General features: G+C 34.1%; 1 protein-coding gene across 6 annotated transcripts in view; it reads left to right on the forward strand.

Annotated features, from left to right (window-relative positions):
• USP42 (ubiquitin specific peptidase 42) overlaps positions 1–24,790 on the forward strand; it is a 71,732-nt gene that overhangs the window by 39,078 nt on the left and 7,864 nt on the right. For all 6 annotated transcript variants that reach the window (XM_031941820.1, XM_031941809.1, XM_031941830.1 and 3 more), the window contains exons 6-15: positions 880–947; positions 1,079–1,149; positions 4,088–4,170; positions 7,276–7,387; positions 8,643–8,783; positions 8,956–9,056; positions 9,374–9,527; positions 10,142–10,897; positions 11,030–11,124; positions 22,580–24,076. In XM_031941820.1, the coding sequence (XP_031797680.1) occupies positions 880–947; positions 1,079–1,149; positions 4,088–4,170; positions 7,276–7,387; positions 8,643–8,783; positions 8,956–9,056; positions 9,374–9,527; positions 10,142–10,897; positions 11,030–11,124; positions 22,580–24,076 (3,078 nt within the window). The remainder of the gene's footprint in view (positions 1–879; positions 948–1,078; positions 1,150–4,087; positions 4,171–7,275; positions 7,388–8,642; positions 8,784–8,955; positions 9,057–9,373; positions 9,528–10,141; positions 10,898–11,029; positions 11,125–22,579; positions 24,077–24,790) is intronic.

Genomic DNA, 24,790 nt, shown 5'->3' on the forward strand with positions numbered 1-24,790 from the left:
AGGACACCTGTATTATGTATGCATCCTGATCTTAAATGAATGCCTTTATAAATGAAAGTCAGAACCTCAAATTTTATATAGAATTGTAGTACATACCTGATTTCCATGTGATCTGTTCCATTCAAGGCAGATGGAAACACATCTGATTTGTACTAAACAGTATAAACTTCAGTAACTCAAACACAAAAGGGATGGATAGTAAGTTGTTGTCAAGCCATTTTTCAGTAATGTCCAATCCTTCATGACTCCATTTGGGCTTATCTTGGCAAATAAACTGGAGTAGTCTGCCATTTTCTTCTCCGGCCCTCATTTATGCATACAGGGTAAGTTATTTGCCTGGGGTCACACATCTAGTTAGTATCTGACGCCAGATTTGAACTTACAAAGATGAGTCTTTCTGATTGCAGGCCTGGCACGCTTATCCATTGTGCCACCTTCTATAAAAGAATTTTCAGTAGTGTTGCTATTTGAACATGACTTAGTTATAGAGGAGACTAGGATAGTGTAAAGAAAGGCTGGTGAGCTAAGAGTGAGAATCAGATACTAGAAGTAATATGTGTAATGGGAAAGGCATTCAGGTTCTGAACATTTTTATTCAAGAACAGCAATGTGATAAAGGGGAAAGAGCAGTGAATAGTTATTGGTAGTACAGCTATATGAAGTGTTTTTCATTGTTCAGGGCATCTGTATTTATGACTGATATCCATGTAATCTATGGATTCTGAATTCCTATAGAACTTAATCTTGTCCTTTGTTTTAGATAGTTGGGTCCTAGTTATGTACTTTAATAGATATGACTTTCTTAGATCTAGCAAAACTCTTCTTATCCAAGGTGATATAGCTGTTAAAAAAAATTCAATATACCTAATTTATTTTCAGATTGGACCGGCACTCCCAGGCTACCACACTTGTTTGTCAAATATTTGGAGGCTATCTGAGATCTCGAGGTATATTCTAATATATTTCATGGATTTAAATATTAATTGGATAATGATATTGATAATGAGATTGCATTTGTGTTTAGCTTGATCTTACCATGATGATTGTATTTTGCTAAACCTTTTCATTTTTGTTTTAGTAAAGTGTATGAACTGCAAAGGAGTTTCTGATACCTTTGATCCATACCTTGATATTCCATTGGAAATAAAGGTAAATTTTGTTTTTGTCATAGTAGCCAAGAATACAGAAACTTAGTAATGCCCATTGTGACTCTCCATTCAGCATAGTTCATTAAAAACCTAGACTAGATTTGTGCATAGTTGGTTAGAACCAGGGTGCATATAAGTTACCAATCTAAGATGCTCAAAGTTAATGGAGTAGATAATAGTCTGTCCTGGGCAGCACATTTGCTATTTCTTTAGTACCACTTCCAGTGCAACATAGAATAATGCTATACAACTTAATGAGAAACAATAAATTCACATTTCATTAATGTATAATAACTGAAATATTTCCTCTGACTATTGGTAGTATTCCATAGTATATCAGTGGAAACCCACCATCTTAGATGATTATCTCCAGGAGTCAAAAGAACAGAGAATCATGTCAGTGCTAGGTTGCAAATTCCATGCCACATGGCATTGATTATGTCATTTATTGATTCTGTTAGTGAGAAAATTCCCCTCTTTTTATGTTTGACTTCTTAGATAGGTTATTGCCCATTTTTGCCCAGTGTTCTCTGGTGGGTGTTCAAAATTATATAATTACTCCTGGCTATATTGTTGCACTTGTTCAGAGTTAAAACTGTCTAGAGGTTGGATACGCCGAAATGAAAAGTTGAATATTGTTTGGGAAAGTTCTATGAATTTTCAAATGTTTAGTGCAAATCTCTGCATGAGATTTTCAGCTCTATTTATCATAAAAGCAAAGAGCTGGTTCTATTCTCTTTACCTATTCATTTTACACCAGGCTTCAGTTTAGTCTTCCTTAAAGCATAACTTTAATAATGTTAATCTCATCCCAGTCAATCAATGGTTCTCCATTGCCTACCAGGTAAAAGTTATTATGGAGTTCTGGTTATGTTAATTCTCTCTCCAAAACAATCAATGGTTCCCCATTGTTTACCAAATAAAATTATTATTCAGTTCAATATTCAGGATCTTCTACATTATGGCCCCAGTCTGTCTTTCTGTATTGTCTAGTGTTCTTTTATATCCAGTCAAATTGGAATTTTCACTGTTTCCTAAACATATCCCCTTGTTTAGAAATTTTTCTTTCCTCAAATATAAGGCTCCTGTTGTCTGTTACCCAATTCTTACTGAAATCATGCCAATCTAAGAAAGGCATAATTCTACCTTTTTCTCAAACCTTTTCCTGATTTCTTCTCCCTACAATCTTGACAACTATACAATTTCTCCCTCTTAATTGCCATAGTTTTTTTTTTTTTACTTATGATATTTATCTTATATTATTTTTTAATATCATTCAAACTAGATTTATAAACTTTTTGAGGGTAGAGAGAAGGTCTTTTTTTTTTTTTTTTTTTTTTAGCTTTTATATACTCTGCCTCTTGTAGCACAGTGCTTAGCATATGATAGACATTCAATAAACATTTCTTAAATTGAACTAAAAGAAATAATCACAAGTTTAAGCCATGGGCCTCAGTTGATTTAGTTTATTTAGACACAAGTTTTTTTTTGTTCTTTTTTGTTTGTTTGTTTTTTTGCTTAGGTCCTATTTCTACTCTGAAATATAGACATATCTTACCTGATGCAACATTTGATTTTCCAAAAGGTATTCAGTGAGATTTATTAAAACCAGAATTTTTCCTCTTTGGTATACTTGCATTGGCCTCATTTAGAAAAATGTTAATTCGATTCAACAAACATTTATTAAATGCATACTATGTTCAAAGTGCTTTGATGTATAAAAGTAAAAATACAAGTTTCTACCATCAAAGCAATTATGCTTTACCAAAGTCTGAAATATGCTTGTTAGTGTCTTAAACTCCAAATTCAATTATTCTGTTTGTGAGAGAATCCCCTCTTTTTATGTTTGACTACATAGATAAATACCACTTACTCCTCAAATCTCCATAGGTTATTGCCTAATATCCAATGTTTTCTGGTGTCCAAAATTACATGACTACTCCTGGGAATATCGTTGCACTCATTCAGAGTAAAAACTATAATCCAACCTATGGGTTGGATAAAATTGCTGAAATGAAAGATGGGGGGGAAAATGCACAGAATTTATGTAGTCTCTGATTTCAAAAAATGAATAAAATAACATGCAATATATGGAAATGAAAAAATCACAATCAGTGATAAAATTCAGAACATTCTTATTTGGTGTAAAAGATTCTTTTGTGGATAGCAAGTAGTTTACATAAGTCATTTTTTCAGCTTGCAATACGTCAAAGATTTGTGATTTCTTCATTGTGGATAATTCTTTTATTGGCCTATATCTTTTATGTTTTGGTAGATATTCTCATTGTTTTTGCCAAAATATTTTTTATTAAAGCTTTTTATTTTCAAAACATATGCATAGATAATTTTCAACATTCACCCTTGCAAACTCTTGTGTTCCAATTTTTTTTCCCTTCCTTCCTTCCATCCCCTCCTTTAGATGGCAAGTACTCCAATATATGTTAAACATGTGCAATTCTTCTATGACAATTGTCATGCTGCAGAAGAAAAATCAGATCAAAAAGGAAAAAAATAAAACAAAATGCGCGCAAACAACAAAAAAGTGGAAAATACAATATTGTGATCCACATTCAGTCTCCACAGTCCTCTTTCTGGATGCAGACAGCTCTCTTCATCAAGTTGTAGATATCTCAAGAGTTGTTGTGACTGAAAAACTTATCACCCTGTGCTCAGCCTGATAATGAGCTCCTTATCATTACTATATATCAAAAATAGTTGTCAGAAATCAGATAGATATACAGTCCATCACTGAGCTATACTTGCAGTCTTACCACAGTGGGATTTGCTAAAGTTCTACTGGCATAGTCTTTGAAAAACCAAGGTCCCTTTTATGGCAGGTCAAGAGAAGGATTTAAGATTGTTGGGTGTTTATAGCACTATTATAATTGTTTTGTAGTGGTGTTTGAAATAAAATATTATACTGTCTTTCTGACTTCTAGGCTGCCCAGAGTGTCAACAAAGCCTTGGAACAATTTGTGAAGCCTGAGCAATTAGATGGAGAAAATTCCTATAAATGTAGCAAGTAAGATGAACATTGTCGTCTGATTGTGGTTTCCTAAAGCAGCTATTTTTTAAAAAGGGTGGGGGTAAGAAGGGGAGCCAAGGAGATAGCAATTTTTCACCCACATACTTACTGTCTTTTCTTTCTTTCTTTTTTTTTTCCCCAGTAAGTTTTACTGATGTCTTTTGTTTTTACATCATTGTCATTCCTGGATAGTCACCTTGATGGAAATATAACTATTAGCAAAAAGATTTACCCAGACAAATTTCTGTGATAGACCACATCTTCCCACACAGCTGACAAAGATGTGTAGAAAATGATCCCATTGTTTGTAGATATGTTTATTATATTATCAATTAGACAGCAATTTCAATGATGCCCATTGCTTTTCAATGCTGCAGAATTCCATTTTAAACACCTATATTCTCCCTCTATCTCCTCTTTGCTACTGTCTCTTTAGAGTTGGTATGTAATATGTCAGTAGGTGCCACTCTGACATACAGTATATTATAGCTTTAAAAATTCTCTTTCAGACTTCCGGTTATATAAACTAAACCATTTCTTGACTTTATTAATTTGATTGAGTTTAATGTAGAAGAGAGAAGACTGTAGTCAACCTGTTTTAGATTAGCCAGTTATTTGATTGATTATTTGTCTTCATAGGATAAAATGAAGCTTTAAAAGTTCTCCTCTCAAAGGATGTTTTCAGTACCTATAAGAGTCATAAATAGTCAATTGGTTCAACCACAGATAACTTTAAACAGTCCAGTAAATATTCTCATCAACGTGCATAAAATTGTGAGATATATGTCCACCAGTGTAAAAGTCCAAATAGAAAAATTTCTCATCATTGGCTAGGTTCTCTAGATTTACCTGCTTACTGATAATACTGCGCTGATTGAATTGAGCCTGAAATACTATTGGTCTAATCAATGAAGGTCATAGTTACTCAAAAGAAATCAGTCCACACTGGTAAAACAAAATAAATAAAAAATGTATATTGCCCAGATTACAAAATACAATTATATTACCAACTAATTGAGAAAGTCTCAGTGTGTTAGTAATCACATAGCAATTTCAGTGATTCTCGTTGCTTTTCACTGCTGCAAAATTCCATTTTAAACATGTATATTCTCTCTATTCCCTTCGTGCTATTGTCTAGAGCTGGGATGTAATATGTACTTTGTCAGTAAGTGCCACTCTGTGACATATAATATGTTATAGCCTAAAAATTCTGTTTCAGACTTCAGTTATATAAACAAAACCCTTTATTGACTTTATTAATTTGATTGAGTTTAATGTAGAAGAGAGAAGAGAGACTGTAGTCAACCTGTTTTAGATTAATCAGTCACGTGTCTGATTTCCATCTATTCAAAATTAGAACCTATGCTTTGTTTTCCCTTCCATCTTTCATTAAAAGAGAGATCTTGTTTTCTTTTTTCTTTTTGGCATCGCTTTTCTTGGCTATTGTATAGATTTTTCCAAGACAATTTTAATCAGGCTTAAGATCAGCAAACATTTTTATTCTAACATTTGCAGCCAGTGTTTTGACTTGACTTGTATTATTTTCCCCCAAAAAAGTTTTTTAAAAATGTATTTGCCTTCTATTGTTTTGTTTATTTTTACCTTGCTTCTGGGTCTGAGGAAGTTGTCCTTATAGGTAGCCCCCTTTGTTGTACTTGTTAGTTAATAATATTCCAACAACATGTCTTTGTGTGTGCATCTCAATCCTTTAGTAATGATTTTTTTAATAGTATTGAGTTACAGTCATGATTTTTAAAAAATGATTTTTTAAACGGAAATTGTGGTTACAATGAAAATGATGCCCCAATAATTGGGGCACTTCTTTATTTGTGATACTTTTATGTAAATGATAACAAATTGAGTACTGCTAAATATACATATAACTCAAATTTATATAATATTTTAGGGATTACCAAACCATTTACTGAGAATAATTCTGTATGGTTGATAGTGGATATATTATCCTCATTTTACAGCTGAGGAAAATGGGATCCTGAGATTAAATAACTTAATTATGGTCATATACTTAATAAGAAACAAAAGTAGAACTTGAACCCAGGCAGGCCTCTTGATTTCAGATTCATTGTTCCTCTAACTGTAATACAATAAATACTAAGCTTATTTGATTTGATTACTTACTATAGGGATTTAAAAAAAAAAAACTTACTATAAGGATTTTTTAAAATTTAAACTTTCTATTTTGTTATAAGTTATAAGAAATATTGCAATCCCTGCTGTTAGTTTTAGAAAACATGTAAAAAATTTTTTTTGATATATCATTAACATCAACATTATTTGGCCAAGATCTGAGTGTTTCAATATTTAAAATTTGCTAAAATCACAGAGCTGAGCTGGGCCCAGAATTGAACAGAAGAAACAGAGAATAGGATTGCCTTTGGGAAAGGCTTTATGTCTTTAAGACTTTAAGACTTAAGACTTAAGAAAGACTTTAAGTCATAAAGCATCAGTCTCTAAAAATTAAAGTTGTGTTACCCAGTGGGTAGTGAAGTGATACCTGGTGAGCATAAATAAGTTGCATCATGTTATCTACAAAAAGTTGGGCAAAATAAATGATGTAAAGGTTGTCTTCAGAGAAAGATATATGACTAAAAAGGCTAGTTTTATGGTGAGAGTGAAGAACAATGGATAGATGGCATACGTAAAGATCTATGGGGTGTGAAATGTTAGACCTGAAGGGAAGGTCTTTTAAAGAATTTTGGGAGGAAATGGACAAGAATTGTATAGGTGTAAGAGGGACGGAATAGCTTGTGATCTGTAACACTACAGGCACTGCCCATATTGATGGAGGCAATAAGTTCTAAGAAGTGCTGATGAAAAATCTAAAGGGCTCTACTAAATGCTCATGTCAGAAAATCATTCTGAAAAGTTTCAAGTTTAATTTCATTATGATTTTGTCTGTTTTAGGGTTCATCGTAAACTCTGAGCTTTGTCTCTCACTGCACTGAACTCTAAACTTCTTTTGGAAACTAATTTGGGATGTTTGAAGAGAATATTAGCCATATCTTTTGAGCAAGTAAGAACATGAAGTACCAAAGAAAACATTCATCTCAAGTGTAACCAACTGTTTGTGCTTCTTTTAAGGTGTAAAAAGATGGTTCCAGCTTCAAAGAGGTTTACTATACATAGATCATCTAATGTTCTTACCTTATCTTTGAAACGTTTTGCAAATTTCAGTGGTGGAAAAATTGCCAAGGTATGTAGAACATATTTCCCATCTTTATGTTGAAATTTTTCAGATCCTAAGTGTTAGCACTTCGTAAGTAGCTCTAAACTAATAATAATGTGTAACTAAATTATTTTGTCTCTTGATTTTTCTGTGTCCTTTCTTTGTCCCTGAAGTGTAGGGGATTCATTGCAGCCTACTTGGAGAGAGAATAAAGAGTATTAAAGAAACAGTAATAGCAATAATAGCTAATAATATAATGCTTTAAGTTTTGCAAAGTGCTTTATAAATTTATTTCATTTGATCCTCACAACAACCCTGGGAGGTAGGTGCTATTATTACCCCATTTTGCAAATAAGGAAATTGAGGAAGAGAGAAGTTAAGTGACTTGCCCAGGGTTATATGGCTGCGTAAATATCTGAAGCAGGATTTGAATTCAGGTTTCCCTGAGTCCAGGTCCCGTGCTCTATCTACAATGCAAGTTAGCTATTTTTCTTTTAACACACAAATAATTACTTATTCAGAGAAGCCATAGTTGGTTAACTTGATTATTCGGTGGTTTCTTATGGTAGTACTAATAAATATCATTATGTTTCAGCCTGTAGTTAGGTCTCCATTATACATGGTAATGAGAAGACAGAACTTCCATAAGTGAAATTCACAGGAAATGTGCATACTTAATTAAATCTCCTTCCCTTCCAAAGTCTTTTTAACTTGAGTTTCTCAATAGTAGCAACTTTGACTGATTTAAGTTTCACTTTCTTTCCCTTCTCCTTCCCACCCCTCTGGTGGACGTGCTAAGGAGCAATAAAGTGATCAAAAGGTAGGCAGCAGGAGGGAGAAGGAAAATGATTAGTTTATGAATAATCAAGAATTTATTGAAATTGTTATCTAATTTTTGACCACCTGCTTCTTAAGAGACAAAAACACAAGAATTTTCATGATGACTCTAAGATTGCTCTTCAGAGAATTCATTTAATCTCAATGAAAACTGAAAAAAGGGGGGGGGACAAATACAGTAGGATTATATCTTCACATAGATCTGCATTAACTCAGAAGTCAAATCATGTTCTAGAAATACAATTACATTTATTAAACCCTGGATATAACAACGTAACCTATAAGGGAAATGTTATTCTTCAACCCCTACTTAAAAACTGTGGAAGGGTTTCACTGTACTTTTAATTGAAAGTTGGAAGAATTATTCTTTGATATTGTTCTAAAGCTGTTAAGTAAAATGTGCGTGCAGAAATGACTTTCTTTTTTTCTTCCTACTTTTATTTAGGATGTGAAATATCCTGAGTATCTCGATATTCGACCATATATGTCTCAACCTAATGGAGAACCAATTATTTATGTTCTATATGCAGTGTTAGTGCATACTGGTTTTAGCTGTCATGCTGGTCATTACTACTGTTACATAAAGGTAAGTTCTTGAACATTTGAATTTAACCATTAAAAAAAATTGTAGTACTATTAGAGAACTTTATAGTTTTTTCTTCCTCCTGACTCTGTTACTTTAAAGTTATCTGGTCTGTGGTATTTAATTCCTATCCAGTTATAGCCACTGTAAAGATTTCATTCTTTTTCTTTTGCAGGCTAGTAATGGACAGTGGTACCAGATGAATGACTCCATTGTTTCTACCAGTGATATCAGATCAGTGCTTAACCAGCAAGCCTATGTCCTCTTTTATATCAGGTACTATGATTATACACAAAATTTTTGTTTATCAACCAATTGAAATAAATGATTTTAAAATAGCAGATACTAGCTTTTTTTTTTTTTTTTTTTTTTGCTAGCAGATACTAGGACCAAGGCCGAAATAAGGTTATCAGAAGTTTTTGTCTTTTATTAGAGGCAACTGCTGAATAGTTTAGAAGATTGTCATATTCTACCTTTGAGCTTTCTTATATACAAATTGAATAGTGATGTGTAGTTTCTTTCCAAGGAGAAGCTCTAAAAGCTCTATTGTTCATGGCAGTGTAATATAAACAGTCTTCCTATTTCATTTCTAGATCCCATGATGTAAAAAATGGAGGGGAACACACTCATTCCATTCATACTCCAGGACAGTCTTCTCCTCGACCAGTGATCAATCAACGGGTAGTCAATAATAAACAGACTGTGTCAGGTTTTATTGGACCACAACTTCCTCCTCATATGATAAAGGTAACATTTTATAGGTAGAGTACAAACTCCTTGCTGTTAATTTGTTAATTTATAGACTGAACTAAATGGCCAATGAGATCTCTTTCAATTATGAAAAAAAAGTTTTGGCTATAATAAGGGAACACAATCTATCCATCTCATACCTAGGTGGCATTTCTTCAGTTTCACAGGTTAGTGATATGATTAAGTGAATTATTAGAACTAAGTTACTTGTAGAAAGAAAGGACCCTCTAGGAACTCTTCAAAGAATATAAATATGGCGCAAAAGTCAGGAAGCATTTTTTCCTTCTTGTCAAAGTTGAGAACTTGCCTAATGAACATTTATCCAAAGGAAGCAAATGTATTTTGTCATTGTAAGTGTATGTGCTTGGGTGGTGTGGAGAGAGGAAAAAAAGGTAAAAAGGAAGAGTGAAGAAAGGAAAATTAGATGGGAAGGAGGGAAATTAAAGGGGAAGAGATGGAAAAGAAGATATGTTATCTGTTAAGCTTCTGTTTAGTTTTTTAAAAGTATGTATAATCAAAAAATAAATGGATACAACTTTGGGTGTGTGTGTGTGAGGGGGTGGGGAAGAGAAGAGAGAAATACTCAGTTGTTTATGATAATTTGCTTACAGAATTCTAATCACTTAAATGGAACTGGACCATTGAAAGAAACTCCAAGCTGTTCTGTGGCAAGTGCTAGTAATTCTAATTTAAACAGAACAAGTCCTGCTTCTGCTTCAACTTCTATTCAAAACTGGACAGTTAACAGACCCTCAATTATTCCTGAGCCTCCTAAGAAGCAAAAAATCACTATCAGTATTCATAATAAGTTGCCTGTTCGACAAGGTCAGTCCCAACCTAATCTTCACAATAGTTCTTTAGAAAACCTCAGCAAGTCCATTCCCTCATCTACCATTACTAATTCTTCTGCATTACAATCTACCTCAAATGCATCTACAATGTCAGTTGCTACTAAAGTATCAAAACAGATCACACCTAGTGAATCTTGTTCCAAGCCAGTAATGAATGGCAAATCCAAGCTCACCTCCAGTGTGCTGGTCCCTTATGGTGCAGAGTCTTCAGAAGAATCTGATGAGGAGTCAAAGGGATTGGGTAAGGAGAATGGCCATGCAAAACCTCTTAATGGACTTCTGACTGGAAATGGAATCAGTATACTCCCAAATGCTTGTTCTTCCTGTCAAGATGCTGAAGATGATGAGGCTTCTCATCATGAACTGCCAGAAACTGTGACAGTAAATGGTGCTAATAGTATAGAGAATAGTGAACCTAAAGAAAATGGACTATCATTTGATGATCCCACTTGCCAAGTCAAGCCTGCTAAACATTCAGAAAATCCCTTTTCTAAGACAAATGGATTACATGGAAAGGTGAGCATGCCTAATAAGTTTACACATTTTATTGGGATGGCTTTTAATGGTAATGGTAATTCAGCCATCCACAGAGTTGAAAAGAATTGTACCACTGACATATTTAAAGAGATATTTTGCTTTTTATTTTAGTTGATGCCTACTCCTTTGCCTCCACTCCCAGAAGACAGAATTGTAGAGTCTTTCAGATTCAACAACAAATTAAAAAGTTTGACTGATGATATAAGGTAACATAAGAATAAGTAATCTGAGTGAAAGTCTTTTATCATGAATCTCATTGGCTACTAAAGCTCTGTGTAATTAAACAAAATATTAGTAGTCTTTTTTAACTTAATATTGCTTAACTACTTGAGCATTTTAACTGAGATGCATGTGATTTCCTGAAATAACTTTTTTAATATCTTAGAATTATTTAGAAATTTTTTTAAAAAATGTTAATGTATGAGTCTGATAGTCCATTTAAATTAGATTTGTTCAAGCTAGTGTGAACTTTCCTCAAATAGCTTCCTCTTTTTAGTTGTGAATTTTGGTTGATGTCCTTTTTTGCAGATTATAACTTCATAGTATGTTATTACTCATAATAGTATATTTATACACTTAAGTACCATATTTACTTGTATAACTTGCTGAGATATTTTTCTTAGTTATTTTTACTCTAAACAGTGGGGACAGGAGTGTAAAGGGAAGCATCTGCAGCCTGTTACCCTTCATTAATCTTTGAAATTTTCCCTGCCATTTGAGATTTTCCTGCCTATGTTAACTGCCAAAGAGTTACACAGCAGTCAGTGGCAGAAATATTGGCATATTCATTACCAAGTTAGTCACAGGGTGATGAATTTTTCAGCCACAGCCAGTTCTTAAAGATCATCTTAGTCACACAGAAATGTGTAGTCTGTCACTAGAGCCTGTACCACACTGACCAAAGGATAGATCCTTGAAGTATTCAAATATAGATATCCTAAAACTTCTTTTCAGTAATCCCTTACTCGGTGATTAAAAGGCAATGATTTTTAGAGTAGCCTTTCAAACTTGAGCAATTTTGATCCAAGGGAAAAGGTATAGGAAGCTATTATAGCTCTAATTCATTGTTCTATTGTTTCTACCAGTGCTGGAGAGTTACAGGGGACAAGAAAGCTTTGTACTCCCTAAAAGGGAGGTGGGTGAGAGAAGTAGTTTGAGCCAAAAAAGAGAAATGAATCTTATTTTTTATTGTTCTTTTGTTTGTTTTCTTACATATTTTCCAGTTTCATTTTTTTTTAGGTTATACATGTACAGTCGCATTAAACATTTCCACATTACTCATGTTGTGGAAGAAGAATCAGAACAAAAGGGGAAAAAAACATGAGAAAGGAAAAAAAAATGATAATATTCTTTGATCTGCATTCAGACTCCATAATTCTTTCTCTGGATGTGCATAGTATTTTCCATTATGAGTCGTTTAGATCATTGTATTGCTGAGAAGAACAAAGTCTGTCAAAATTGATCATTCACACAGAGTTGCTGTTGAAAAGTAAATCTTGGGAGGCAGCTAAGTGGTGCAGTGGATAAAGCATCAGCACTAAGTCAGGAGGATCTGAGTTAAAATCTGGTCTCAGACCCTTAACACTTCTTAGCTATGTGACCCTGGGCAAGTCACTTAACCCCAACTGCCTCAGCAAAATAAATAAACAAACAAATAAATAAATCTTGTAAGCCTAGTCAGGGGCAAGGAGTTAGCTTCTCCTCAAATCCTTTGCCTGCTCTGAAGAAGTTTCTGTTATTTTTAATGTTTACTGTTTCAAATTGGGGGAAAAAAAAGTAGTGGAGGGAGATTTAGCAAAAAGAAAAAGTAGAGAATTGTGTGAAGCAGACATTTTTCTTAATTGATATAACATGAATCTAGTTGAAATATTGAAGAAGTTGAAATAATAATTTGAGTAGTAATAAAAATATGTATTCCATATGTCTAGCAATTAGTAATGAAGGTATAAAATACATTTCCCCTTGGAATTAAAGAACTTCTCTATTTAGGATAAATTATCATTTCCAAGAGCACCAAGGGGTAATTTATTTCAGTTTTCTACATTATTTAGAATAATAGAATATTAGCTCAGGAAAGTGGGACCATTATAGAGATGATCCATTCCAGCCTCCTATTTTGGGGATAAAGAAGCTGAGGATCAAGAGGTTAAATTATTTAGCTAAGATGCTATGTTATAACTAAACCCAGAGTGCAGATTTCCTAGTTTCTGGTCAAGTGTGTCCTCCCTACCCCCCTACCCCCTTTTTTTCAACTGCTTCTTTATTTGGAGGGTACTCTGTTTCCTGTGTTCCATTATAAAATTGAATTTTTGCCTAATAAGAATATCACTCCCAGATGGGACTTTTAAAATAGTTTGATTCACAAAAATTCAGCTTAATAGATCACAGATGGTTATTATCAAGCACAGGTTGCCTAGCCCAGAAGGTTAATGAAATCTGGAGCCATCTTTTCACCTTTAAAAACCTTCCTTATATATTTAACCTAATTCAAGTAGAGTAAAAATTGTACTGGGAGGACCAATGCCTAGGCCAAAAGAAGTTTGGTGCTCTGGGGCACCCAAAGGCTAAAGCCTTACTGAGTTTTGATACTGGTAGAGTAGAATTCTTCAGTCCAGAACTTTATAAAAGTTTGAATTACAAGTAAAAAAAAAAAATCAACCAGTTAAATGAAGACCTGTTAAACTTGAGCAAAGATGGACTCCTTAGGCTTGAGACTGGTAAATTTTATATATCTAGGAAAAGAGAAGACATTGTAATCAATCAAGTTAACAGGTATAGGAAAAGAAAAAAGAAAAAAGCCAAGGACAGTTGTGTTTTTTTTTTGTTTGTTTTTGTTTCTATTATTCTTTATTGTATTTTCCAGAAATAATGGTATATTTTCAATGGTTTGACAGGGAGATAAATCACTAAATTCTTTTCAGAAAGGTTTAAGCAGATTCTTTAGAGGAAAAACAAAAAGCACTAAACAGTGAGCTAAATTTCAAGGACAGTTGTTAATCCTTTCTTCCACCTCCATAGCAGGGGTATGGCAGAAAAAGCACTGGAGTGAAAATTAGGAGATTCAGAATCCTGATCAATATTTTGGTGTCTTTTGGCTGTGTGACCCTGAGCCAGTCACTTGGCTCTTCTGGGTTTCTTTTTTTCTCATTTCCATTATCTTGAAGGCAATTTGAGAGGAGTCAGAAAAAATTGGTTCTAAGGTTCCTTCCAAACCTTATATTCTATGATTTTAAAATTTTACTTTGGATGAATATAGTATATATACCAGAGAGTTGAGACTAAATTTTGAAACCCTGATGTTCAACAAGAATTCTGGCAAATATTAAATTGTTTCCAAGGAGAGATTAATCCAAAATAAAAAGGGGCCATTAGTAGAGTCCAACAAACATAAGATCATGAATTAAGGCAAAAATTCTTGCTTTACTTTCTGGATGATTGTGGGGTATTTGGGGCAAAATGATGATGTAAATCATCAGTAAGGAAACAGAATATTAATTTAAATTGAAAATAACCAATATTAGAGAGAAAACTTGAGATCTGAAGATCATATTCTTTATATGCTCTTCTAGTCAGTTTTATGCCATCTCCCTCAGTGAACACAGTTCACTCTTCCTGAAAGGATCTGCGAATGAAAACAGCTTCTTCATTTTTTTCTTTTAAGATGTTTAGAGAGACAGGTTAGAAGTATAATTGGGAAAGTAAGATTGGCGGAGAACAAAGTGAAAATATATTCATTCTTGGACAGAATGATGAGGGAAACTTGAAATTCTATTTTATAAAGAACAGCTGAAAAAGCTGAGAGGTATTTAGCTTATAGAAGAGAAAACTTAGAGAAGTCATGTTATTTCTCTTCAAAAATTGGCTTGTAGGAGATAGACATATTTTATGTAATTTTTTCCTCCCCAGGATTACTGGGTAGAAACTATATATATAGTTCACTCTAGCAAAGAACTTACTAACAATTTAATATGTTGAAAAACATAATGAGTAGTCTCTGAAACTGTTCCAAAATAAGTTAGACAATCACTTGTTGGGATGTTGTGTTAGGTATTCATTCAAAAGGGATGGGGTGTGAATAGATGACTTCTAATGTCTCTTCTTCCTCTCTGCTACATTGATTGCAATTCCAGTCTGCCTTGTTCATGGAGTGAGTTCTATAACTGTTTTTCCCCCTTTAGCTAGTACATCCTTTCGATAATTCTTTTGTCAGCTAAAGTATTTATAAGCCACTTCTCTCACTCAAATACATGTTTTAATTTTGCTAACTGATTCTAACACCATTCAGTGTTTTATTGTTGCAAGTTAATGTTTTAGGATTTCATTTTAGGCCAGGAAACATGATGTCATGATTATGGAATGATCTCGTTCATTTTTTTCCAAAAAAAAAACAAAAAAAAAAAACTAGAAATGTTACTAGGAGTATTTACTGTAAATTTTAGGATAGTCACATATTCTTTGACCTTGTAACACATCATCTTGTAATGATGACTTTCCTTTTACTCAACTCCAGACCTATCTCCCCAAAGGCTATCTCAGAATATAACATAGTTCAGGAATAACAGTCTGAGAATATGGCACAATAAGGGCAAGAACTCACCTGAGCTCTTCCAAATTCATCTCCAAGTATCTTTGAAATAATGCCTAAAGTTGAATTCTGGAACAGCAGAATCAAAATCAGGGTGAAAAAAATTTTCCACCCCAAGAAAACATGGGTGGTAGCAGCAAAGGTCTGTTTTACACATACCACAAGCTGCACTCCAGCAAGCCATCACTGGGCCTTTGGGGGTCGGCGGCAAGTGATAACAGCTTCAGTTTTCAGCCTATAGATCGTAAAAGGGTTAGACAACTAGTCTGGGTGCAGGACCCTTTTGTGTTGCCCAAACACAATTCCAGGTTGTAGTCCTAGGGCAAGAAAGGAATACTAGTGCTTGCAGTCCCAAAGAAGCTGGGACCCTGGTTACAAAACCCTTAGGGCAGGGAAAAGTACTTGTTGTTAATCATGGGGAAGTAAGAGGCCCTAGTTTCAGGTCCAAGGCAGAAAGGAACACTGATGCTTGCAATTGCAGAAGGGGAGGAGTCAGAGTCACCATTCCAGGGTCATAAGAAGCAAAAGCATTTATAGCCACAGGGCAACTGGGGCTCAGGTCACAATTCCAGGGTGTAGAAGAGTTTAATCAATGTAGAAATCATTTGTCTCACCAAGGAAACAAGAAAAGACCAAAAATATCCTTTCAGCAAACATTTGATTTTTTTAAGCATATGACAATCAATTGCAATAACAAGTTAGAATAGAAACTGATTTATAAAGAGGACAGTGGAAGATTATGCCTCATAAAACAGCAAGAAGTAATGGAAGAAAAAATATTTACAGAAAGCATAGTTAGAGATCTGTCTTAGCGAGATAATCCTGAGGGCATTTAAGAATTAATTTTTAAGCATGGTGATCCATATCAGCTGAATAATGGAAAAGATCAATCAAGATTTCTGTAATAAACTTATTTACCTTCATCAGTGACAGGGAACGGGGATTTATTAATATCTTACTCTTGAGTGTATTACTTAAAGAAGGTGAAATGACAAAAAAAAAAAAACAACGATAGGGAGGGCAACTGGACTAAACCAAGTTTACAAAGTGGAAGTACATTTTAGAGATGATAGAGTTTTGAAGGAATCAAGAGATTAATGTTTCAGATATCTGAGAGAAGAGAAGTGCTTAGAAAAAAAGTATAGACCTTATTATTGACTGAAAATAGCATTTATTGACTAATTCTTACAGCCATGTTGCTAACTTTACAAAACTTTTATGAAAATAATCTCTGTATACACCAAAGATAGGCACAATTAATGTATAAGAAGTAAATGGGCTTTAGCAAACAACATTCTGTAGCAGAACATATGATTGAAAAGTACATCAAATCCTACTGTGTTTACTGTTTGACCATAAAAGAAGGATTTTAATCAGAGCAAAGTCACCTTAAAGGCTCCTCTTGAGAGGTATTTTTCCATGTATCTATCAAAATGTCATACTAGATTCTTTAAAATAAAAGAGAATTTTTGCTTATTGACTTATTAAGTGTGACATAAAGTAAGAAGACATACTTTCCAAAAAAGTTTATCATCCTCATGGATGCACACAGAGTCTAAGGAATTTCCTTTATATACAAATGGTCCTCCAAATTCTCCTGTTCATGGATGACATTGTACTCATTATAGCAATCCTTGGCACATTGTAAAGCCTCTAAATGAAATAATCACTCAGTAGAATTCATATTATCTATACACTTAGGAAATACCAAGTGAATAGAGAATTGCCTGTTGACTAGACTGTGATAAACAGTTGGATGGCTGACTCATAGAACTGTGGATGGATAATGAGCTGGACCCAGAATTGAACAGGAGGAGGTAAATGGGTTGGATTGCCTTTGGGAAATTCTACAGGGTTTTTCATGACTCCAAGCTTTCCCCTGAAACTAAGACTAATCTTTTAAGACCTATCTTTTTGTACTAATGTTTAAGAATAAGTCTTGAAATAACCCTCTGAAAACTTAAAGTTATGAGTTGTTCAAAGAGTATTGCAAAGACTCATGGTGAATGCAAGTAGGCTGAAATGCATTGTTAACAAAGAACTGGGTAGACTAAGTGGCTAAAAAAAAAAGATTATCAATGAAATGTCTGATTTAAGAGAAGCTTGGTTGATACTTAAGAGTGAGAAATGCAAAGTCATAGGCAACCCTAATATCAAGAGTCCTAGAGTTAGGTTAGAGTTAGAATTAAGTTCCGAACACATTGGATGGACTTTTTGTGAAGGGCTTATGGGGAGAATGCAGACAGGATTTATAGGTTGAAAAGATGTGTTTAGCTTTTTGTCTAATATTAGAAGGAGCACCCATATCAGTGAGGTTTATGATTGATTAAATTATTAATATCTATTCAGTAACTAAGGGTTTGAAAACAGGAGGGTTCTTATCCTTCTGTAAATGTAATGTTAATGTGTAGCTACTACCAGACATCTCTCTAACACTGTAAATTATAGAGGAGTTGATGGAGCCACATCAATGGAAAATGATTCTTTATTGGGAGCTTTCTATAATAGTGAAATCACAGGTTCAACCCAAAGGAGTATTCTTGCTGTTCCTGGTGGTGACTTGTTCAGGATCCGCTTGAAGTCAGAAGCCTAGCAAGAATGGAAACCTAGTGCTAGGTAATATTGTTGAGCCAATTTTTAGCAACAGTAAAGGTACAGAAACCTCAAGGTTAGTTCTCTGCTAGGGACCCTATGGTTTAAAAAAAAAAATTCTTATGGCATTAGGTAGAATAGCTTCCATAATACTTGAAGGAATGTTAGAAAATCAGCATTGCCTCTCTGTTGATCAGGCTCAAGGTGGGGGTGAACACCGGCTCCAAAATTGATCTTCCCATTGTAAGAGCTGCCTATTCCTAATTCTAGCCAGTCCTCATCTTATTGGGGTTGGAGGGAAGGTATTGCAAGACTAGTTTACTGGCCTGGAATGTTTCCGGAGACTATACTGAGATGGTTGTCCCTAGCTTAAGGACTGTGGCATCTTAGAACTTGGACTTTAAACTTCAGTTTTCACAGAAGATATAGAGATATAAAAAAGTAGGGAAGTAATATTTGTGACTGATGCATCTCTTTTATGTAGCCATACTTGGCCTCACTTGTTTATGGTCTTTCCTTTCCTCAAATCTTCCCAGATTAATCACCTTATTTCTTCTTTGCAGCCTTTCCTCTTTAGCCCCCACACTATCCTTGTGAATATGCTTTGTGCCTTTTGAGAATTTAAATTATTTCATAGTAGGAGATATATTTCCCTTTGATCTCACACAGTGCTTTGCATATGATAAATTTGTAATAACTGTCTTTTGAATTGAACACTGTACTTTTTTTGGGGGGTAAGATGAATGTGCCTTTTAGCAATTCTGTTTATGTGGTTGATTTTCTTATTTCAAGTAAACTAAATAAAGTAGAAAGAAGAGTTGAAAAATCTGGAGTTTAGTTTCAGATCTTCCACTGGTTACTAGCCATATGATAAAGGAATGTCACTTGGCCTCCTTACACTTCAGTTTTCTTGCCTATAATTGGGAATAATACTATTTGCCCTGACTGCTTTGCTGAGTTTTTGTGAGAATTAGTCAATAAAATGTGTGTATGTATAAATGCTTTATTAATTGTAAAAGGCTATTCACATACAAGGTAGTATCATAAATATTGAAATAATGTAGTCAGAATTATTAAATTTCAATGGTACAGCAAACCCAATAATGAAAATTGTATGAATTTTACTTGTGGTGCCATGGAAAAAAATTTGAATTTTATACTTTCTTGGGCTGTGTTTAGCATAGGAATCTTTAAAAAATATACTAAAGGGGGGCAGCTAGGTGGCGCAGTGGATAGAGCATCAGCCCTGAAGTCAGGAGGACCTGAATTCAAATGTGACCTCAGACACTTAATACTTATTAGCTGTGTGATCCTGGGCAAGTCACTTAACCCAAATTGTCTAGGGGGTGAGGGGAGGGAGAAAAATATACTAAAGGAAAATGAATTGTAAAGAGCATGTCTTGTCTAGATGATATTCTTTGAAAACATTTTGGATACTTTTTTTTTTTTGGTAAAGAGAACCTTTTAAACATATACATCAAGGACATCTTTGAAAAAGAATTTGAAAAAGATTTATAACCATTTATTAAATGCACATTTTTGTAGAAATACAAAGAATTAATCCTTACTCAAGGAATTATTGCCATTGAGTAGACACAAGTTTTTTTGTTGTTCGGTCATTTTTCAGTGATGTTCTATTCTTTTTAATCTCTTCTGGAAATTTTCTTGGTAAAGATTCTAAAGTGGCTTGCCATTTTCTTTTCCAACTCATTTTATAGATGAGGAAACTGAAGTAACCAGGTTAAGTGACTTGCCTAGGAAGATGAATCTTTCTGACTTAAGGCCATGCATTTCTGACTCTAGGCCGTATAATACACTCTATTATGTCTATAATACACTGTACCACTTAGCTTGTTCATGTAAGTGTATATGAAATAAGTATAAAGAGAATAAAGGCTTGGACAAGTGGTTGAAGAGGGAGGACACAAAAGAGCTGGAGGAATCAGTTTGAGTTTTGTGCAAAAGGTGGTGCTTGAGCTGTATCTTGATGGAAGAAATATATTCTTTAAAGTGGAGGGGAGGAGTGCATTATGGATGTGAGAGATGGCCTTTGTAGATCTATATTTGAAGAACACAGGCAAGGCCAGTTTGGCTTGATCACAACTAGAAGAACAGGTTGAGGCTTCGTTAGGTAGGATTTTAAAAGCAACAGAGGGGTTTCTATTTGATCTGGAGGGCATTAGGAGACCCATTAGAATTGATTGAGTGAAGAATCAGATAGATCTGGGCTTAAGGAAAAATTACTTTGGCAGCAGTGTGTAGGATGAATTGGAATGTTGAAAGATTGGAAGTAAGGAGACTGATTAAATAATTTAGACTGTTGCAGTAATCTAGGTGAAAGGTGATGGAAGATCTAGACTAAGGTAATAGCTGCGTGAATTGAAAGGAGGAGAAAGGATGTGAGAGATGTTGTCGAGGTAGAAACAGTAAGAGTCAACAACTAACTAGCTGTGTAGGGTGAGAAAGAGTATAGAGTCAAGACTGCTCTCAAAGAGCTCACAGTCTAATTCAGAAATTGGATGGAGTGAAATATATTCAAAATGACTACACCAGTGTTCATAGCTCCAGCCTTTTCACAGTCCTTACAACATTAATTATTTTATATTTTGTTACTTTTACTAAATTTTGAGGGGTAAGAAAAGGAACTTCAGAGCTGCTTTAATTTATATTTAATTATTTGGAACATTTTTTTTTCTTTCATATAGTTATTGTTGGGATTTCTTCCTGGAAAACTGCCTATTTATATCCTTTAATTATATATCAACTGAGGGAACAGTTCTTATTCTTACACAGCTGCATTTTGAAAAACAATTTGAACTTTGCCTCCATAGTCACTAAACAGTGTATGATTTTTGACTCAGCAATACCATGACTAGGCCTATATTCCAAAGAGATCAAAAAGAAGAGAAAAATGGTCCACCGGAAAACAGCTAGGTGGTACAGTCAAATACTAGAACTGGAATCAATAAGACATGAGTTAAAATCTGATCTCAAACACTTATTAGCTATTTGACTCTGGGGAAGTTACTTAGTCTTTGTTTGCTTCAGTTTCCTCATCTGTAAAATGGGTATAACAACAGCACCTACTTCCCAGAGTTGTGAGATTCAAATGAGATGACTGTGATGGGCTTAGCACATAGTAAGGACCAAATAATAATAGCTTTTATTATACATGTACAAAAATATCCATAGTTCTGATAACAGTCAAGAACTGGAAACTAAAAGGTACCTATCAATTAGGGATTGGCTAAACAAATTATGGTTTATGAATGTAATGAAATATTATTGTGCTATAAGAAATGATGAAAGCAATAGTTTTAGGGGATCCTGAGAATGTAGAGTTGAGCAGAATCAGGAGAATAATTTGTGCCAAAACAACATTGTAAAAACAATTTTTGAAGTCTTCAGAAACTCTAATCAATGCAGTAAACAACCATAATTCCAGAGTTCAAAACACAAATACAGTTCACCTCTTGAGAAAAAAGTGATAGACTGAAATGTTCAAATTGGAACATTTTCTGGACATTGCCAAAGCAGGAATTTGAGGTGTTTTTTTTTTTGATTATACATATTTGATATAAAAATTTGGTTCTGGTTTTCTCCTTTTTTGTTAAATTTAAAAAATGAAATTTGGGGCAACTAGGTGGAGTAGTGGATAGAGCACCAGCCCTTAAGTCAGGAGGACCTGAGTCCAAATCTGGCCTCAGACCTAGGCAAGTCACTTAATTGCCTCAGCAAAAAAATAAATTTTAAAATAATTCAAAATGTGAAGAATAACTATCCACGTGGGCAAAATAATAACCTACATCTTACATTTGTATTTATTTGTTGTCAAGAAATAGAGAGGAAGGTCCCAAGTATATTATAAAATTTAATGGAGTTGAAGGATGGGACTTATATAGGAAAAAAAGGTGTTGAGGGCTTTTGATTTACCCTGTTAGGAGTACCCACATTTATGAGATTGCAAAACTGTAGTTAATTGAGAAAATCTTACCTCTGACATTATGGTAAAACTCATAGGTCCTAGCATATTAGAGGAAGTAGGAAAAATTTGCATCTCAGTCCACTTGATTGCTTCTGATAGGCAGAATTTAATAAACTGAACATAATTTAAATAGAAATAAAGGATATTTGGAAATAGTGGAATTCTAGAATTTGCTGTGGTTAAAATCCTGGTGGGGCTTGGTAGAGTGTTATATGTACTAAAGTTCTGAAGTATGGAAAGGTGAGAGTTCTTACATTGAGTTTAAGCATATTTTACTGCAATAGATCTTATAAATGGATATTTTTAAAAAGTTTTTTCTAAGAACACAAAACAGTTTTTAACTCCAAAACTAATATATATTACCTATATTTTTTGAATATGTGTGCTCATGTTTGATGTTATGGAAATAGTATTTAAGTTCTTGTCTGATGTTTCATTTCAAACTAATTTTCTTTTTCCTCTCCTTTTCCTTTTCCTTTTTTGTTTTGTTTTGGTATAGTTCAAGTGGAAATGAGAAACCACCTGAAGAAGAACTTGGTACAGAACTTGTGGTTGGTAGCAGCAGTTCAGCTTCCTATGAACAGCTAGATAAAGTTACTTCCAGTCTTAGCTGCAAAATAAAGAATACCTTTCCACCTTCAGACCCTAATGTCATTGCTACCAAAGAAGAAATTACTGAAAGTATTATAGCAAAACCAGAAGAATCTATTCCCAATATCATTAGTCATTGTAATGCTAACAAGAAAACCATTGGAGATGATCAGTTTCCTAAACAGTGTGATCCTGGGAATTTCACAGATGAAAAGATCATATTATCCCAAGAAATAAAGGGAACAGTAAAGGAGAATTCTCTGAACTCTGCAGCAGTGGACACAATGGAAAAATTGAGCCAAACTCCTTCCAATAATTTTGACACTGAATGTGATAGTAATAAACTCTTAGTATTTATTAGTACTGAAAAATGCAAAGAAACAAAGGACCTTTCTAAAAGTATAGACATGTCTACTAATGAACTGTCTGCTACCCAGTTAGATAAAATTATAGAGAATCATTATTCAAAAGGGAGCACTGAACAAAATAATAGTGAACGATGTGAAGAAAATAAAGTTAGACAAAAAGTTCAAAGTAATTCTCCAGTTAAGGAAAAAGGTAATAGCCCTAGAAAAGCGGACAAAGGGCATCATCATAACCGAAGAGATCGTTCATCCAGTGGAGAACGAACAAAGCAAAGCAGGAGCAAAACAGAGAACCATTATTACAAAAAAAGGGTGTCTTATAGCAAAGAGAGGACCAAAAAGAGCCGCCACAAATCAGAACACTGTAATGGAAGCAAATATAAACCTTTTCATAACGAAAGCAGCAGCCCTGACAGTAGATCCTTAGGAAAACATAACCATTATCAGTCCAGAAGTAGAGGAAAATCTGATCAGGAAAGGGGTAGATATTATCATTCTAAAAGTGAACGATCTTGGAGTCGGGAGAAATATTATCCAGATGGAGTAAGAAGATGGGACAAATATAGATATTATAATGATTATTATTCTTATTCTTCAAGAGATGGTAGAGAGTGGAAGCCATCTCACAGTGATCGAGAATATGACAAAGCAAGTCAGTACAATAATAGATCACACAAGGACTATTATAAAAGCAAATGGGTTCATGAGCCAGCACCTAAAGAGAAAGAAAGGCATCACTCAAACAGTAATAAAGTAGATCTATCCCATTGTTCCTCTCTTCCTCAACATCCTGAAAAATACTCTCATGACAAAATTGCACTTGAAGAAAATAGTTCAAATCTTTGTAGTCAATTTCATGAGCATGACATTGTAAAAATGAGGAAAAGGAAATATGATAGTATAGAAAATGACAGTGACTTAGAAAAGAAAATCCCCAAACCCTTGCAAAATGAGCCAGTAGAAGAGCAGAAAGTTAAGAAGCACAAAAAATCGAAAAAGAAAAAGAAATCCAAAGACAAACACAGAGCTCGAAGTTGCAAGTAAGTATGTAGTGGTATGAATTTTCTTTCAAAAAAAGTTTGTTAATTAGTTTGGGGCTACCCATACTTTTCTGACCTAAAAAAGTAAAAGAATCTACCATATTCAAATAAATTTGATGTTTGTGTATTTTTATGGAATCTTAGACGTCTAAACCATACAAAACCCAATTTGATGATGTGATAACCTTTGAACTTGACAACCTTCTCCCTCCGCCCCCGCCCCCCCCCCAAAAAAAAAAACAGTATTGCTGTGTTATTTCAGAGAAGGCTAAAATACTTTCCAGGAATTTCATACGGCTGTTTGATATAATTGACTTCCTGTGGGGCAACTAGGTGGCTCAGTGGATAGAACACCGGCTCTGAGTGAGGAGGACCTGAGTTCAAATCTCAGACACTTAACACTTCCTGGCTGTGTGACTCTGGGCAAGTCACTTAACCCCAAATGCCTCAGTAAACCCCCTCCCCCCCAAAAAAAAAAGAAAAGAAAAAGAATTGATTTCCTGTAACTCCATTGAAAGTAAATTTGCAAATTTCTTTGGAAAATTGTAACTTTTATTATAGAAACTGGAATGATGGCATTGAAATCCTTATTCTTCAATTAAATGAATATTTTCTTTTCCAAGGGTCTCTGGTTTTTTTTTCTTATTATTCAAAAATTAAGTATTTTGTAGTGTAGAAGAAACCCTACATTTGTTATTAGCAAACATTCTTTTT

The sequence above is a fragment of the Sarcophilus harrisii genome, chromosome 1 (genome assembly GCF_902635505.1).
Source record: "Sarcophilus harrisii chromosome 1, mSarHar1.11, whole genome shotgun sequence".
NCBI lineage: Eukaryota > Metazoa > Chordata > Mammalia > Dasyuromorphia > Dasyuridae > Sarcophilus > Sarcophilus harrisii.